This window comes from Hetaerina americana, unplaced genomic scaffold (assembly GCF_022747635.1).
Source record: "Hetaerina americana unplaced genomic scaffold, ioHetAmer1.1.p SCAF_10, whole genome shotgun sequence".
Classification (NCBI taxonomy): domain Eukaryota; kingdom Metazoa; phylum Arthropoda; class Insecta; order Odonata; family Calopterygidae; genus Hetaerina; species Hetaerina americana.
The window spans coordinates 47,188,179-47,207,994 of record NW_027286070.1 but is presented as its reverse complement, the minus strand read 5'-3'; the positions used below and the strand labels follow the sequence as shown (position 1 = coordinate 47,207,994).

At 35.7% G+C, this 19,816-nt stretch overlaps 1 protein-coding gene across 3 annotated transcripts; it reads right to left on the bottom strand.

The window, feature by feature from the left end:
• Positions 1-1,785: 1,785 nt before the first annotated feature.
• Positions 1,786-19,751, bottom strand: LOC139700094 (phospholipid phosphatase 1-like). 3 transcript variants are annotated; one of them, XR_011703663.1, is made up of 7 exons: positions 19,638-19,751; positions 18,165-18,319; positions 15,823-16,145; positions 14,175-14,295; positions 12,236-12,412; positions 5,080-5,373; positions 1,788-2,886 (listed from the first exon to the last, which is right to left on the bottom strand). XR_011703663.1 is itself a non-coding variant. In XM_071598604.1 (6 exons), exons 1-6 carry the CDS (start codon positions 19,690-19,692, stop codon positions 5,140-5,142), a joined length of 1,065 nt encoding a protein of 354 aa, XP_071454705.1. In that variant the 5' UTR covers positions 19,693-19,751; the 3' UTR covers positions 1,786-5,139. The 3 variants fall into 3 exon arrangements, 2 of the variants coding, with proteins under 2 accessions (XP_071454705.1, XP_071454706.1); XM_071598604.1 differs by having other exon boundaries at positions 1,786-5,373; XM_071598605.1 differs by lacking the exon at positions 19,638-19,751 and adding an exon at positions 18,532-18,739 and having other exon boundaries at positions 1,786-5,373.
• Between the last annotated feature and the right edge of the window lie 65 nt (positions 19,752-19,816).

Below are 19,816 nucleotides of genomic sequence, written 5' to 3'. Positions count from 1 at the left end.
TGGAATTCCTTATTATTCACTGCTCATTAAAAATTTCAGCCATATTCCTGATAGTCCTAAATTTTTGAAGAACTTACGTTCAGAAAAGATCTGGTATGTTCCTAGCAAATAATGTGGATGAAATTTTCTCACGTTTCTAGCCGGGTTAGGATTAAAGTTACTATTTCTGAAGTTAGAGTTACTAGGTCGCTGAGGTCATTTGCATTCAATTAATCCTGAATTTTAACCAATTTTCCAAACTTTAAGTGGCCTCTTAGTTGAAGTAAGATTTGGAATGCACCCCACGTAATTCATGTTCCTAACTTGAGATGTATGCTTTGATCGAGTAATATTTCTTACTATGCAATTATTTTTTATGCAATGAAATATGTTGGCATTTACTATTTATATCCTGATAATATCGTTTTATGGGAAGTGAATATTATTTAGCATTAATATTTGAACTTCTGCACTATTGTTAGCATTCTTGTTTAGGTGCATAATTTTAGCAATTCCTGGAAAACTTAAGTTACATAGAAATGACCTGGGTATCCGAAAATTTATAGATGCTAGATATAGAGTTGTCTAGCTTCCTTATGGTGACCATGCTAATGTGCATGTTAACATTTCACCGAGATTAAGATAATCTTATTTGCTTTCTTTAGTTTACTTCACCACCCATGTAGATGTAGAAGCCACTGTCCACTCAATTACTCAATAATGCAGTTCAAATCATTTACTTGCTAAATAATCAATGACACTTTAGGCAAAACTAAAGCATGAGATTCATAAGGGAATGGAGGGAAAAAGTGTGCATGGAAGGAGAAGCAAGTAGGGAGGCTGGCTACTCAGAGAAATTAAGAACATCTGGTATTACTTCCAAGAGACATTTCATATGGGGGAAAAAGGACAATTTGCTGAAAAATTTAAGAAGTTGATACTTGAAGTTAGATGAGTAAATTCCCAATTAGGAAGGTGTTTCTTTCAGTTGTGGTTTCAGTTCATATTTGCCGTACCTAGGCTCTTATTTGTGTTAGTCCCGACAAAAACCAAAACTATAAATAATCTACATCTTAATCCATGAGCTGCAAGGACATGTTGCAACGGGTGTCAGGTCAGGTGAGGCAATAGCAGAACAACTGTAATAGGTAAGATGACTTAAGGGTTTCCTTGAAAATTCAAAGCATGCATAGTTTGGCCCATAACATCCACAGATACAATTATAAGATGCACAAGAAAGTAGGAATCACATTGACCTGAAGATGCTGGCGAACAATACTTTTGTCATGCTATTTGAGAGATAATTTATAATATTTTTATCATAAAAATGGTATCCAAGCACTTGGTATTGCATAAAATATGCTAAAATGTTTTCATTACCTCAAAGAGGGTAGGCTTTAAGGGGACCTGATTTGTATTTTTCTTGGGTGTTAAAGAATATTAATGCCGAATTCGTGCAGGCACACTGAAAAGAATTTTCTATCCATAGAAAACACATGATTACTTTTTTTTTTAAATTGTATCGAAGTACACAGTTAATATCGCATTGAAATGTAAATACATGGGTTTAATACACTTATCCATCTTTCGAGGGATAAGATTTAGTGACGGTTGTTGGGGTGGGGAAGCATGTCCCTAAGGTAGTTATTAAAGATTAAATGCTAAATTTGATGTATGTATAGCAGTAGCAACATGTTGGACAGTATAGACATCAAAAGTTAACAAACATGGAGGCATATTTGGATTTTATATAGGTATACATATAAGTAGTTTGCATAAAATTTTGGATATAATATTTTTATTAAATTTAACTTTTAATACACAAAACAAAGTTTAGTTGCAACAACTTCGGTAACAGAGAAGATAGAATGTACAGAATATCTAATTTCTTTTATGTACAAAAATAGAGGAAACAACATCGGTTACTTAAGAGAGTGTATACATAGTGTCATTTTCTCTAATGGGGATAAATAAATTAATAAGTAAATGATACAGCTTAAAGACCAAAGTTCATACAAAAATCACAGTTTTTTGCACTTTTCAGGCTCGATTGAGCATTTTACTGACAACGTGTGTGCCAGTAAATAGTCACAGTTTTAATCTACAAGCCTGACACTTAGGTGTGTCATTCCTGATACAGTAATACATAGTATTTTTATGTTACTTCAAAGTTGTGAAAAACATTTTCTGGAACAGGCAACATTCACAAAAAAATACTCTCTTGAAAGGCATAAATTTCAATATCAAATTACTTTTTTTTAAATACCAAATACTTAAAATGCACAAACAAGCATGAAGGGCATGTATGTTGACAAAAGAAATCGGAAACTGGTTGAGTTCTGGACTGATGTGTGGAGAAGTTTTTAACCAAATAGTGATTGTAATTTTCCAAAGTATTTAGCCTTCAATTGGAGAGTACGTATCGGCAGCTGCCAGCTAGCCATAAATCCATGCCTAATCATAACTGTCACCTAATCATATCACAGTGATGCTTCCACTCAACGACACTTTTCCATGCAAAGTATATCAAAATTAGGTACATATGTAGTTCAAATTTATGTATGGAAAATTTACTTTTATTTTGAGTTGTTTTCTGGTGGCATTTGCATACCAGAATCTGATTCAATTTGTACTTTGATGACAATCATATGACTGTATTGGATCTTCATCATTATGAATACATACACATCATTCAATTCTTTTTCATATGTTCATGGACCATTAACAAAAAAAATGAACTTAATGATAAGAAAATAGTGTGTAAAATTATGGGATATCCTCTCCAAAGAACATTTGGATGCCTGCACATCATAGCAATTTATTCGAAGTAGCATCTCTCTCAAATCACTTCATTCTGTATCACACTGCCTATGCCATCTATTGGTTGAAGGGTCAGCATGGGAAGTGCTATTGAAGTTGGAAAAGAATATTCATTAAAAACAAAAGGGAGTTTCTTCCTTCACTAGTAATCCAGCCATTATGAATACTTATTTTGGTTATACCATTCAAAGATTCCCTAGTATTATGGTCCACAAGGCAAGCAATCAAACTTAAAAATGAACAACTTAAAGATTCAAAATGAAAAAATTACAAAAAAATACCATACAGTTGTAGAAGTGAATATTTTAGTGAATAATACCATATAGTTGTAGAATATTTAGCAAAATTGCATTGAAACCCTAATTTGTTGTAGAATCTCCAAACATTCCCCATTTATAAAAGAGATTATTTTCTCACAGTCCCCCATTGCAAGGCACCTTGCCACACACTCAATGGCAATGCTGTTCATCAAGCTTCTCCAATAGCTACATCAAACATTCTATAGTGCCCTGGCACCAGATAAGTAATACCAAGGTGACTACTTAATATGCAAGGGAAGCAATGTGTATTAGGTAATAAACAGAGAAGATCATAATGACAATGATAATCTTGGTTTACCTAATGTCTATTTAAATAGCCAATTGCTATCACTATAATTGATTAACAAACCAATAGATAATTTTCTACAGAAGGCTTACAGATCAGTTTGTGCGGAGTGATGGAGATGTGAGCTAGAGAGCCATGTTTTTTACTATAGAATGGAGTGAGTGTTTCAGACTTGTGTTAGCATCCACTTTTTTTTCCAATGGCAAAGAAATTGTGGGGACATTTGAAATCTATCATTAAAATGTGGAATACCATGAAAGATATAAATTAGAAGGCAAATATCAATTCAATGCAATCATGGGTAGTTAAAACCAAAACAGAAGATTAATTAATCCTGGTTAATTTTGGGAATTATAGTTGACCACAATTCTTGAAATTTGAACTCACTCAATTACTCATACTGATTATGAGCAATTTATTTCCAGTAGCTACCCATACTCTGGATACTTCGGGTGTAGCAAGAGTGGTCTGAATGATCCTGTTTTCTAGACGTGATTCAATTATAAACATTTGAGCCTCATTCTATTCAATAAGTTACCTGACAAGGTAAGGAATCTCAATAACATGCCACTGCTGGGTTCGAGTCCCAGTCAAGGCGAATGATTTTTACGCTCTGAAATTGTTGCATTGAAATGCACATTAGCGGATGACTCCGTTAAAAGTTACTGTTGCGGCATCTCCCGCAGTTTCTTTGGAATTAGCGAATATCTGTTCAAGCAAATATTCCACTCTGTTGATGAATATCTGCCGCTGTATAATGTTATTTGACGTGTTGTATATTTGTGCAACAAATATAGATAAATCTGGCCCCCTCTTGGGAGCCAGAAAGGGCAAATCATTTTTATAACAAATAGAACCGGTTTGCCTCAGTCAAATTCCAGTCCAGACAACTTCATTTTTAAGAGGTAGGTAGTGTTACCAAAAAGTGTAAAGATATTTAGGCTTACAGAGTAGGTAACATTAATTGTGCTAATATTACAAGGATACACTCATATTAAAAATAGCCACAATTCAATATAAGAATATTACATGTTCAACATGTTTTAGCTTATATATAAGACAACTTATACGGAGCTGTCCATATATGACACAAATGTTTTTGGCAATTTTCAATGTTATCCTCTCACATGACACTAACTTTACCATGACATTGCCTTTCCCCCAATGTCAATTCATACTGTTGTTCCTGGTCCTCTGCCCTTTAACTTTATTCTGAAAGATTTTACCATCTGAGTTTTGAAGAATCAATATGATCAACAGTACAATTGACTAGTAGTCCTGCCACAATTGCTAGAGTATTTAAATACCCTATTTTAATGATATGTGGAACTGGAGCTCTTTCTGTGTGATCTCATGCTTCCTGTAACTTGTCCTTCACCCTTCCAATACATTTTGCGGCATATTTGGATGTCCCATAATTATCTAGACAAGTTTCTGCCTTATGGTCACATCCAGGATTAAAAAGCAACAACTAATTAATTCATGGTCCCATGTAAGATATTATCTCAATTTTCATTATTTTCAGTAAATATTTAAAAATTAAATGGGAGAAAAATATTTAAAAAATTACAGAATAAACAAGTGAGAACATCCAGATGAAATGATAACCACCTCATTGTACTTATAAAGAAAGTAATTACTTTTTACTAAATAACACTTAGGAATAATACCCACTGCAACAATTGGAAATTTGAGCAAGCCTGGCATACATAACAGCATACACATTGCCCCTATTCAGGACAATGCAACATCCTTGAGCTCTCTTTCTTCAGGTGTGCCAGAGGATGATGATGATAGCAAACGCCTAACCCACTGCTGCCTCCCATGATGTTCATGGCTATTCTCCCCTCTTGACACAGTTGCACAGACTCGTCGAACCTTCCTGGTTGGAAGCCTCGGCAAAAAGAAGTCCCCATCCTCTGGATCCACATCAGCAACAGGTAATGCCCCTTTGCACTGTGTTTTTATCTAATAAAGATATAATCAAAGTTGATCGGGGGAGGTTAGGGGATCTTCATAATAAATATTATATACTGGACAGAAGGACAAATTTGTTGAAAATTTACCGAACAAACACCAAACTTCAATGCTTTAATGCAAAACTACTTCCCCAATATTATGAGAAAAAAATTTCCACTTATCCATGCATAAATCTGTGGAAAAGTGCAAATTTATTTCTCATAATGACGAACTTCCACTACATCTTGCCTGAATCTGTAATGATCAGGAATACTTCCCCAATGATGAAAATAGTTGAGTGCTGGAAATCTATTATTATGATATTTTCAGTAATCTACCGGTTAAGGTAGGTTTCGGATGGACACAACTTCCAAATATTTCTCTTGCCTCCCTTAAAAAACAAAACTCAACATCCAACTCCATATACTTCCTAGCTCCCTTCATACCATCCAACATTCCCATCCTTTTTCTGCTCATTCCTCCTTTACTTAACATTCTCCCCTCTATCACAATCTTCAACATTCCATTGCCAATCAACATGCTTTGCATCCATTTGTTCTGCCTACTTATAATGTCTCCCAGCAATCCCCTCTCCTCCCAGGAGATGTTGATGATCCAGAGAACCACTTAAGCTATGGGTGATATCAAACTTATAGTCCTGTAGTCCTCACATGAAGTAGCTTTTACCTTTTTCAGAATAGGAATTAAATTGATCCTACAAAGTCTTCAGGCCAAATTCATACCTCAAAGAAGCTATGAATTAACCTATAAAAACTCTTCCTCCCACATTTTCCTAAACCTATACATAGTTCCATGGGAATGCTGTCTACCTCCATGGCCTTATTTGATTTCATTTCCCTTAATGCAATTTCTATCTTAGAGTCAGGTAAGCCTGAACCTGTCCTGTCGGCCAATGTCATATTCTCTTTCTATGTCTAACCTTCTGGCCTAAGTTCTTTACAATACAGTGCTTCTATTTATTTCTTCCATCTCCCTTGGATCTTTCCTGGTTCGATTAAAACTTTCTCTGACTTATCTCTAACTGTAACACAGATTATCCCTTCTTACTCCATAATAATATTTCAACCTTCTTGTATTAAGTGCCAATATCACCCTTCCTCTGCAAACTTTCCATATCCTTGCACTGCATCTTCCACTACTCTATATGTCATATGCTCTATTTGTTAGCCATTTCAATTTATTATTTCACTCTTTCTACTTCATTTTGCCAAACTCTGTGTTTACATTATTCCATTTTCTTCTCCCATCTATCTTTCTAATCTTCTCATCCATGATCAATGGTTTCCTTGTCCTTTTCCCATTAAGGGAAATTGCCGGCCCCGGTGGCGGCAGGGTAATATCTTCGCCTATCAACCCAGAGGTCGCAGGTTCGATTCCTGCCTAGGTGGATTTTCCTCCATCTAGGGCTTGGTTGTATGTGATTGTCTTCAATATAATTTCTGTAATGTAAGGGTTAGGTGGAAGAAGGGACTATAGGTCTCAACCTCGCCCAATTAAGTCGATAAATAAATAAAATAAATAAATTATGGGTTCCTATAGTTTCATTTGAGGCTTTCGATATCCCTTTTTTGATGTATTCCCATTTTTTCTTGATAGTACTCAGCTCTTTATCCTTATCAATGATTTTCTCTACAGCCTGCTGATACTCCTTCCTTGCCAATCCATTTAATGCTTCTACATTCCATTTCCTAACCTACCGCCCCTGCCTTATCTTTTTGAAACAGACGCTTCACTTCATAACAACCAAATTGTGGTCAGAGTCTGCATTTGCTCCCGGAAAGCTGTGCAAATTGATCACATTGTTCCTGAGCCTGTGCCTAACCATAATATACATGAGAAGGCCCAGAAGTACTTGGCCTGATCTAGAGATGGCGGTAGTCGTTTGAAAAATATCACTGTATTAGAAAGTATGCAATCTAGAAAGCATATGTTTTAAGTTTGAAGATGCCACGCTGTTTCGTATTTGTTTGGCAGTCATCAATAGTGAACGTTTTCAGTGAATTTGTGAAAATGGAGAAAATTGGTCATCGTTATGTGATACAATACTTTTTATTTGAAAGGCCTCAGCCCAAACAATATAAAACCTGAACTGAATTCTACCCTGGGTGAGTCTGCTCCTTTGTTTACAACAGTAAAATATTGGGTAGCAGTTTAGACAAGGCTGTACGAGCTGTCAAGACGAGCATCGCATTGGTCGACTAAATGAGGTGACAACTGCCATAACGGTGAAGAAAATCCTCAAAGTGATACTGGATGATCGTCGACTGAAAGTGCACGAGCTAACAGACATAGTAAGCAAATCAAAAAGTGCATTACATCGCATATTAACCAAAATTTTGGACATGAGAAAGTTGTGTGCAAGATGAGTTCCGCATTTGCTCACACTCAAGCGAAACCAGTGTCGTGAAAATGTTTCAATCGAGTGTTTAGCAAAGTTTCACAGCAACAAAGCAGAATTTTTGTGCTGTTTCATTAACATGGATGAAACATGGGCTCATTACTTCACACCCGAGACAAAAGAACAATCAAAACAATGGATTCAAAAAGGAGAACCGCCTCCAAAGAAGGCAAAGACCAATTCATCTGCAGGCAAGGTCATGGCGTCAGTTTTTTTGGGATGTCCATGGGGTAAATTTCATTGACTATCTTGAAAAAGGAAAAACTATCAACGGCAAGTATTATGCAAACTTATTGCAACATTTGAGCGAAGAAATCAAACAAAAGCGGCTGGATTTAGCTAAGAAGAAAGTGTTGTTTCATCAAATGATCTGCACCGAACTTACGTAAGAACTAGAACCACCGCACTAGGCCCTAAACCTATGGGTCTCCTTATGTTTAATAAGCTAAATGAGGACCTGAAATCCAGCACAAACATTTGTCTTTTTAAAAGGAAATTGAGAGATTTTCTTCAAAGGAATTTGTTCTATTCTATTAGGAATTTCATGGAACATGAAACTTAGAATAGGTATACAGGGTCGCACCCGAAAGTGGTAGGACTGATTTTCTCTGGCGCAAATGGAGCGGTGGATGGGGTCTGCCTGGCAGGGTTAGGTGGAGGGGGCTCTTAGCAATAGACCAACACCAACCTCAGTCGCCTGCGGGCTGTCGTTGAGTGAGGACACCGTTTTTAGTGAAGCAAGTTTTTTGTCCGCGTCAAAAAACAAAATGAATCTGAATTTAGAGCAACGTTATTCCGTGAAGTTTTGTGCGAAACTCGGAAAGACGGATACTGAGACCCTCGATATGATCAAGCAGGCTTATGGGGACACTGCCTTAAGCCGTTCCACAGTATTTGAGTGGCACAAGTTGTTTAAAGAGGGTAGGGAGCTCGTTGAAGACGACCATCGCTCCGGACGGCCGTCGACGGCAAGAACCGACACGAATGTGGACAGAGTGAGGACACTGCTGAACACAGACCGACGCTTAACCAGTGAAGAAATTGCAGACCAGTTGGGTCTGTCTGTATCCAACGTCCAACGCATTATTTCACAGGATTTGGCTATGCTTAAGGTGTGCGCCAAGATGGTGCCGAAAATTCTGCCATGGCGCGCTCGTCGTCAGACTGCTCCTGGCCAAATACGGCGTTGCCACGTTGCCGCCCCCGCCCTATTCTCCCGATCTGGCACCACCGGACTTCTTCTTCTTCCCCCTGATGAAAAGACAGCTCAAGGGACGACGTTTTGACTCGATAAAGGCCGTTCAAGAGGCTTCGACGAGGGTCATCAACGGCATCCCCAAAGAAAATTTCCAGCGGGCATACGGGGAATGGGAGCAACGTTTTACTAATTGTGTAGCAGCTCAAGGAGCATACTTTGAAGATTATTAAGTTGATGTAAGTATATAGTCAATAAAAGTCTTGTAAAAAAATCAGTCCTACCACTTTTGGGTGCGACCATGTATGTATTACATTGTGTATTATTGATATTATTGTTTTAATACAATATGTATCACAATGTAAGCATAAATTGTACGTCAAATAAAGTACGTGAATTACCTATAATTATATCTAATTATCATATGTGATATCTAATGCCTTGATGTGTCTTGACGTGCCGTGTTATATTTAAAATGAAAACTTTGTTGCAATTTTCCACAGTTAAAACTTTATTGCCGACCATGGTTTCGATACACTGTATCATCATCAGGTGATGGGATACACTGTATCATCATCACCTGATGATGATACAGTGTATCGAAACCATGGTCGGCAATAAAGTTTTAACTGTGGAAAATTGCAACGAAGTTTTCATTATGTCTCGATTCCACAACATCACGCCTGACTCTTCACTTTTCGTTGTTATATTTAATATAATATGTCATTTTAATGCCTTAACGTGTCTTGACGTGCCTAGTCATATTTAAAGCCTTGACGTGTCCTATACTATGTGTACAATTTTTTGTATGATGCAGTCTCTGGACAAATAAACTTATTATTATTATTATAAAGCAATGCATCAGCTCACAAATCTATTATTGCGATGGCCAAAATTCATGAATTTAAGTTTGAATTGCTATCTCATGCACCCTATTCAAAGGATGGGGAAAAGCACTTCGAGATCTACTTGTCTCAGATTGAAATCACTGATTCTCATTCCAAGAATTCCGACCTGTAAATGGGGGGATCTGCCTCATCCACCTTCCCTTACCCCACTCCCCCAGTGTATAACCTTTTCATAAGAAGTATATATAAGGAATTAGGGTTAAAAGGTCTTCTCTGCAAGAGTGACTTCCAAGAGAACTGCTATGGGTAGTTAAGAAAGAAAAGTGATGCACACAGACCATCCTTTGCCACTGAAAATTGAATCCTCTCAGCTTGAATCCCTAACCATTGGCTGCATGTGCCATGATTGCCAGTGAAGGCACCAGAGGGAGAGACCCGAGAGACATAGTAGTCACAACATGATGACTTTGTTTCCTATGAGATCTCTCTTGGAGATGAGAAATTTTCAATTTATATACCTATTTGAAGTTATCTTTAGAACCAGTATTTTTTATTTAACCATGCTTCGATTCATACCGAAGTCAATTCTCTGAAGTTGACTTTGCCTTTCCTTGCCATCAATCATGTCCAATGAAGGCAGCCTTATATACGTGACTCTTGGTATGGGCCTTTGTAAATCACTGCACCCTCATTGTGGTTTGTTGACTAGTTGCCCATATTGCATGCATAACAAAGTTAACTGCCAATCAGATATCTATCCTCGAAGATGATCAAAAATTTGGAAACTACAGGAAACTACCTGTATATGTATGTACTGCCAGAGAATGTACACAAGGAAATTTAATGCAGGATAAAAATGGCAAACTCTGATTTCCCAACAAGAAAAGGACATGAATTCTGCAATATTAATTCAATATTTAATGACTTTTTTTAAAAAAAGGTACCTCTAATTGAACTATGGTAATGGAATTTTTAAGAAAGAATTGAGGAAACCCTACATTTTGATCTTCACATTCAAAGATATTTCCATTGATGCCAGTTGTTTTCCATTTGTTCATCATGAGGCACCTTTTGCTAGTAAATAAAAACATAGCCATGAGAAGTACTGAGGTTTGAGGATTTAGCAAGAGGATTTCTTAACAATAAATATGGATCTTAGCATTAAGTTTATCCTGATTTTTTCAAGTTTTGAAGCATATATGTTAATTATACAGTTTTGGCAGTGTGGATGGAGGAATACGGAAACACCAAACAAGTTGGGAACATGGATATACTTATCGTGTTAAACCCATGTGTTGTTGATCTACATCATTTCTGTCAGTAGGGTTGTTGTAATGAATCAGAGAAGCTGACGTGCAATTCTGACTGTAGAAAAGGTAGGACCAACACTATTTATCACAATACAGTGTTCGTTGCTCGAAATTTTACAGTTGTTCCAAAATTACCACTTTCATTTCTTTAGAGAACTTTGCAGAATTCTGTTATTGATTTGCTTGTTGGCGCAAGTCTAGAAAATATGGAAACCCAAAGAAAGTTAAGGAAATTAGTCCTTGAAAATATGGAAAATCATGAAATATTTTTTAAATACAAACATGCACAGTGGAATCCTGGCTGTTAAATTTTACACTTCAGAAATTTTAATTTATGTCCTGGAACTGCCAAGCCGACAAAAATGAAGGCAACCCAGGTTAGTAACCTCTCATCCAAATCACTCATTTATTTTTGCGACACTTATACTGAAAAATGTAACTAAAAATGAAAAAGTTTAAAGTACTTATGTGAGAGAGGTAAAAAACCACAAGTACTTTTCTACGCAAAATTTCAGTACCTCTATGACACTGTCCAATAAAGTTATGAGAGAACACTAGCCAACTGACCATTCTGGAAGTGATTGCAACATACTGCTATTGAGGTCAATCATAAACTAGGTTTGGCCTGTTGTGACACACTTTAAACTCCTTTCTAGTACCTTGAACTATCAAAAAATGACTCACCCGATCCCCTCCATAAGTGTTACATATTATGCCCTTGATTCATCTTTTTTATTTCATATCTGTTAAGACTAAGGTTTCCTAGAATCTGATATTTCATACAGCAAGAAGAGTACATAAGCTATATAAACAGGTACATGTTTTACCATGTCATTAGTTTAAATTTTGTAACAATTATGACGCTAATAAATGTTAACATTGAATTTTCATACTCAAAATAGAATTGCACTTTTACTTTTGTATAAATACATGCCTATCAATCAGTAATCCTTTTTAGCTAACTATCCCTCAGTCAGTTGGAGATTAGTTTATGCTTGGACTTAAAGAGTCAGAAAAAGTACACAACTTACTTTCCCCAATTATGAATTTTCCAGGATTGCAAAAGATAACATATAAAAATATACAAAACATGGCTTACGGTGAAAACAGTCACAGCAATTCCTAAGATGGACCCTCCAACTACATCCCACCAATGGTGTCTGTGATCAATTATTCTTGTAATAGAGCAGATCATGGCCCACATAAACCAAAGGCAGTGTAAGAAAGGGATGAGGAGGAAGGATGGTGTTTCAGGTATTCTCTTCTGAATGAACCACTGCAAAAAAATCACCAATATTAACTTTGATATGGTCAGTGTTTAACTGGACTTTGGAAGGGACAAAAAAATAGGTTCTAGTTATGCAAATTGGAGAAAACTCATACTCGGCAGAAAGGATCTAATGTCAGCGTAATAAATAAAAATCATATATGACTAAATTTAAATTATAGAAAAATTAAAATATAAAAGTATGAAAAATATCCTTGAAAGCTCTTCAATTCCTAGACTAGTACAGGGATGAATGATTACATTAGATATGTTCAAAAAATATTTTGTTAGCACACAACTGACACCCAGAGCATATATGTATAATGTAACCAGCTAGTGAAGCTTTTTCTCTTTCCGATATGAGCATTAGTTTTCCAAGCTATTGCTGCGGTGGCAAACTCATGCATAATTTACCTGATTCATTGACAAAAGTGACAATTAAAAACAATGTGTATGTAACTTATTTCAGCAAACTTGCTAAAACTTTTACGAAGATATTTCAATTGCTTAACCAATCATAAGGAAGGGCTCTGTAAGCACAGGCAAGTACTATGAATAGTTCATGTTAAAATCCTGAATCTTAAAGCCAACATACTAATTTGTCTTCGGATTGTTGAAACATTGGGGATATTAAGTTTATGTTTTACTTTTTTTAAAAGAGAGATTACATACAAAAATATTCAAAACATGGCTTATGGTGAAAATAGTCACAGCACTTACTGATGCAGAAAGAACATCATGAAAAGTGCTGCACACACAGAATCAGTCCTACAACTATCACTCAAACATAAGTCTCATCACTCAAAGAGAAGAGAACATTGGCATATGAAGACCACATGCCTAGATGATCTTCGACTTCAACAGGCAATGACCATTTCAAGAGTATTCACAGGGCGATATTTGGAAATCAATGGAGAAGTTGCTGAGGAAGTGGGCATAAGGGGCAGTAAGATATGGCCATCAAATTTAGATTGAAAAACTTTAGGTGGTTAAACTGATGAATTATGTCACTAATTAAATAGCTGCCCAATTGACAGCTAGTACACATGCTTACTTCAGCAGATATAGATGGAATATTAATAATCATAGCTCAAACGGACAAATGGCAATACACAATTGAAATCTGATGCAGGTGCAGTTGATATGCACAATATGCCCTCTGTGCTGGCAGGTGCACTATTGAAAAAGTTTGGTCATTCCTTCAACATCTCATATTCCATTTAACAGCACATTTTATAAGCAATTTTCTTCCTTAAAAAGTTGAGAGTTAACAGAAAATAATAAATGAACAATTAAAGTAAAAATACCTCATTAAAATAAATGTGAAAAATGATTTCCACAGAACATATTTCTTTATGTTATAGTGAATACCACATTACAAAGGGGTTTTGTCAAAAGCTAAAAGGAATTAAAGAATCTTAGATCAAGTAAGATTATATCCCATTCACAATGACTTACTGAAACTAAATATCTTTGTGTACAGGTAAGACAAGGATAATTGAGGATATAATTCTTACTATGAGGGAAGAAGTGCAGGAAAAGCAGTTCAGAGGTGAATAAAGGGAAGTGGAAAACAGAAGGTTATGGAAATCTTCAATAAACCTAGGGGTGCTGGAATCCCCTTGCCCTTACTGGGCAGTACTTACTAACAAAATACTAGAACCAAAATCAATCATTATCACACCTGGCATACTTATGCCCCTTAAAACTATTCCTTCCCCTAATATCTAATTGGCCAAGTTACAACAGATGAACTCTTATATCTACTTACCATCATGAAAAGTGCTGTGTAGACAGAAACAGAAGCATGACCTGATGGAAAAGACTTCGAGGCATCTCTGACTTCCCAAATGCTGTCCCAAGTGTTGGTGCACTTATAACTATGCACATACCTGAGAATTGCATAAGTAAGTTAATTAAGTATCCATTTGCATAGAATATAGTCTAAATACGAAAAGAGAAAGGAAAGAAAAACAGTATGAATATCCCACTGTGAATTTTGCTTTTTTTCCCACTGTGCATAACATAGGACTTGGACAAAACTTGCCTTTTTTCAGGTAACCATAAATATTGCTTGTACATGCAAATTCTTGGAATGGAAAATACATGGAAATTTCAAAAGGAAAAATCATGAGTTGCATAATAAAAGAAAAAAAGAGTATCCAATCCATAAATTGGTCATTTATCTCATGACTTCATAAGTCAGCATCAACGTGCCAGACTTCTGAGTGCACAATGGTCAAATTTAATTTAGAAAAAAATCACATTAAGAATGAAAGAAAACCTTTCCAATATATTAAGGTTCAGAACAAGGTAAATATGCTTGATTATACTATGACTCTTGAGCACTGAGAAGAAGAGTGAGAAACAAGTAAGTATATCCTAATTTTATTCCCTTGGAATCAAATGACATTCTTTGAATCATTGGTTTTGTCACATATGAGCATGCCCCCCAATGTACACATGAACTCTATGCCCATAAATAAACTATTCGCAGGTTGGGTTCATACCTCGGACATGGGTGCTATAGCAAATCTGGCGGCACACATACATGCACAATGATGTTTATTATCCTAAAAAGTGCACTATAACCAAACTGAGGTAAAGTAAAAATTCAATGACTTATTGCACAATAGTGACTTTTTAATACCATCTACTCAGAGAATAGAAATTTCTTAGCAATGCACATGTCTTAAATTGAGTTGATTTGGAAAAGGATTCAAGGGTTAGCCAATAACTCCTCAAGTTGTAGCAGACTACATTTGTCCTTATCTTTACACAGTATGCATGTACGTAAAAACAAAGGGAGTTAGAGGTATTGGTAAGCAGGAAGAAGATGTATGCACCTCAATTTAGTAGACATTAAAACTTAAGTCTAATACAATTACTGTTTAGAATCTTGCTGAATACAGATAAATAGGTACAGTAAAACCTGTTTAAGGTGGAATTTGCATAAGACAAATCTGTAAGCCAGAAATAATGATAGTTTTTTTATTCTCAAATTAACCCCTTTGAAAAACAGGAGTCATGAAATGCAGATGGAAAGAATTTCTTGTAGTTCATATTATATCCAGTGCATTAAGTCCAAAGAAGGTGAAAAGAAAATTTCAGACAATTTTTTCAACCTGCTCTGGAGGTGTTCAAAATTTTAACATCAACTGTGTTTGTACACAACTTATCTTTTTTTAAAATTACTTCTTTTACTATAAATATTGAATTTTTGAATTCAACTTATTAACCTAATCAAAATAAATTTGGCATTTCATGTATTCCTCTCCTGTTTCTAATTTTCCCAAGAACTTCCATGTCAATTGTTTTAATGTCTCAGATGGAAAACCTGCACATTAAGGAAAAATCAAGAGGTCCCTTGCCATCCTACCTTTGACAGGTTTTACTGTATTTGAATCACAATGGCATACCCTGTAGTACAGTTTTTCGCCAAGTCTGGTCTGCATGTGTCCAGGAAATGAGGCCGAGGTTCCCCTACTAATACCTTCATTACATCCATGATGAGGAAGTTGACAACCAAACCAAGCAGGAATTCTCTATACCAAGGCCAGGTGGAAACCAAAGCCGCTTTAGCCTCTTCTGATGAAGAGGCAGGAATTTTCAAGCATGTTTTAGGGGAAATCTTGGGGAAAATCTTTCCTAAAATCACCCCCTCAGTTTCTTCATCATCACTCTCACTACTTAATTCTTCTTTAAACTGACAACGGATTAATATCCACTCTGTGGTGTACGTCTGAAAAAAAACATGATAAAGGATAATAATTTAGTAGTATTTGAGTGAATGTATTTTAAAAAATTTCTTGTTTATTATTATTCTACAAATATATCCTTCTCATATGTCATCACTACCTAACAATCATTTTAACAGTAAACAAAGCATCTTTAATGCCTATTATAATAACACCTCCCAAATCCGAAGAAGTGAAAGTCTCTTTTCTAATACTCATGTCTTGGAAAAAGTACTGCAGTGAATCAACTGTGTACAAACTGTAGCCCTGGAGATGACTGAGTCCTAAATTCTGTGATACAATTCTGTGACCCTTTCATTAAAGAACCCCTACTTTATTTAATTAATATATCTCTCTCCCAAGGTATTTTATCAACACCTCTTAAGACTTAGAAAGTCATTTCTATTTATACAAATAAAGGAAGCAAGAGCAATCCTAATAATTACCATTCAAATGGTATAAAGTCGATGTTCACCAAAGTATTTCTAAATGGACTTAAATACCACTTTAGTAAAAATTATTTATTATCACATCATCAACATGGGTTCGTAAAAAAATGGTCCATCATTTCAGCCACATATTCAGCCATTAACTTTATTTTGACCTCTCTAGACAAGAAGGATATAAGTGAATTTTTCTTAGATCTAACCGAAGCCTTTGACTCAATAGATCATTGCATTCTTAAGGAATAAAAGGGGTACCAAGACTGTGGATCCAGTCGTATTTAAAAGATCATGAGGATACAGTCACCCTAACAGTCAGTGGTTTTGAATACATTACTGAAGGCATATTGAAATCCATAGGAGTGTCTCAGGACTCTATTTTTGCTCCAGTATTTCTAAAAACTTTTGTTAATGACCTGCCCTCAGTTTTAACGAGAAAAAGGGTGGTTAAGCCAATTTTATATGCTGATGATACCTATATATTAGTTTTTGTAACCTCTGTAAATGAATTAACTTCAAATAGTACATCAGGATTGCAGCTAGCAATACACTGGTCCAGAGAAAAAACTATAGAACTGAAAAATGAAAAATCCCAGGCAGTATGTTTTTCTCTCAATCCATCCAATCTCAGTCCTTTTCTACTCCAATATTACATATGATATTATTCTCTGAGGCTCAGCTCCTTTCTCTTGAGTCATATTTAAACTACAAAAGAAGGCTATTTGCATCTAAACCTCCAATTTCATTTTTCAATAGAAAAGGCTCCTTGATTTCTGGTATGCACCAGGTATCAAAATTATACACTAATTACCCCAATTTCCAGATATTTTCATCCCCCCTCTGCTCCCAAAACTTTTCATATTATTCCCACACTTCCAAAAATTTCCCTCGCAAATCGTTCCCTGCCTTTCCTTCCATCCAGTGTCCCCGATACCAGCTGTTTTCCTTAGATACCATTAAAGATATACGAGAACACTCGCCACCAGTGATGTGTCAACTGGCAATGGCAATTAAGAAAAAGCTTTCGTAAAATTTATTTTAATATACATATGTTAATGGAGAGAAGATAACAGGATGTAATTTGAAATTAATTTTGTTAAAAGAAAATAAAGTGTCGACTATAATCGACCGAAAGTTCTACCATGGTCGAAGGATTTGCGTCATTATCATAGAATGTTGTAATAAATAATTTTTTTAATACTGGCTAGCAGTTAAAAAAATTAAATATTAATACAGTCGGTGACAATCAGAAGCTTGTTTAGTTGCACACTTTTTATCAGCACTGTTTAACACATGAAAACCAGTTCCAGCAACATGCTACTTACAAAATATTTTGACTTGGCACCTTGCTTTGCAAATACTACATTTCTCATTCTACTCAATTTTTAATGCCCGAAAAATTAATATTTTTTCCTCTGGTAGAATACATGTCTCTTATTAAATTTTATTGAATAATTTCACTTTTATTACGTCTTGCAAAGAGAGATTTTCCACTGTTTACACAGTGTATTTTCAAAAAATCTTATCAGCAAAGTGAAATTGGAATACCCGCTCAGTTCACACCAAACAATTATAACTTACAAAAATTATGGGCAGCAAGAAAGTTCCCAATAGTAGTACGGTAATTGTGATGGTATCCCCCATGAATTGAAACGCAATGCTGGGGTCATCGCAGTAGAAACCATTCTGATTATTTGGAATAACTCCGAACTCAACGAGTGCCAGCAGCGTCGTCACTAAAAAGAAATAAATATATTTCAGTAGAACCGTTTCATCCTTATTACAATGAGGAGTTAAAAAACTTTCCCTAAACTTTCACTATTTTGCAAAGTATACATAAAAACCAAGTTAACATTATACTGATTGGATCGGTAAGACGTTAGTGACAGTTTTCGTACAGGAATTCTTTCTCCTTTGAATGATAATATATTTAAGTGAAGCTACTCACGTAACCCAGCTCTCTTACGCCTCGACATGATCTCGACTGCTGAGCATTAAGCTTTCGTTTTTTCTTTGGAAATGTGTACATAACCCTCGACTCGGGAAAATTAGCAGATTTTACGTCACTCTTCACACGGGCAACAGACTTCCAGGTGATTTTCGCGTGACGCAAGAGTGCTTGCGCAATATGTAAAACATTATTTCATGCACACACTGCACAAGAATCGGGGCATTCAAAATAACCGGATTGAATTAAGTGCACCAATCAGCTGACCTCAAGTCTAGAATCATTCGTTAGTCGCATGCGCTAGCGAAGTGCTCTTTGTTCAACGAACACCAATTTTATGAAAACCTTCCTAGCTGATAGAAACCCAGAACTTTAGTTATCATTAAATTGAACTACCGAGTGTAACCTAAAATATTTCAAGAAGTATAATTATAAGGATGGTGTAATGCTATGCAATATATAATTATGCTGTACAATGAAACTGCATTTCTGTAGTATATAGATTGCAATACCCTCACAATAGAATTATCGGTAAGCCTAATTTCTAGTAATTATCGCTGTCAACATAAAAAAATCCACAGGTATAGCAACGGAGCAAGTACGTGGGCGAAATAAATAAAATCTTGGATGCCATAACTAACAGTCATCCTTAAATGGAAATTATTATTGTTAATGCCAACAGTGCAGAACCTATTTGGTCTTATTTATTGCCTGCGAAGTAGTTTTAAATAATTTAATTCACTCCACAATTTATTACTGGCATAACGTGGGATTCCCTTCGGTTTAACAGCTGTAATAATTATATCCATACACGCTATCATTATTTCTTAGCGTATGTCAACATAAACCAATAGTACTGGGTGAATTTTCATATTCAATCAAATAACTACGCTTTCCGTTTCGAATGAATGAATGAATAAACTACTACGTTGATTATATGACAACCCACAACTGGGCATGAGGACTAAGCATTACCACTAAGCCAGCTGTAATATCATGCAGTTCAATTTTTTGAGAAAGTTGGGGATATCAGCAAGAGAGATAGTTGAACTGAGATAATTTAATTACGGTTACAGCCATTAAGATGCTGCATAAAGAACGCTTACCGATTGTAAAAATGACGATATCGATGAAGTAAGTCGTATTAGACTTGTAAAACATTATAAATCAAATGAGAACTGATTAAAAACAGTTATTTAATAGCTCAGGCAGAAATCAACAAGTTGTTTGCTTGGGTACGTTACGTAGCGTTAGCTAAATTGTAGCGTAGCGCCTCTCATAGTCA

Excerpts from the sequence above, each read along its gene's own strand:
- LOC139700094 (XM_071598604.1), bottom strand. The coding sequence starts at position 19,692 with ATGTTTTACAAGTCTAATACGACTTACTTCATCGATATCGTCATTTTT. Across the intron at positions 14,296-15,822 it reads GCGAAAAACTGTACTACAGG|GTATGTGCATAGTTATAAGT; the intron begins GTATGCCATTGT and ends TGCAATTCTCAG. Across the intron at positions 12,413-14,174 it reads ACACAGCACTTTTCATGATG|TGGTTCATTCAGAAGAGAAT; the intron begins GTAAGTAGATAT and ends ATTTTTTTGCAG.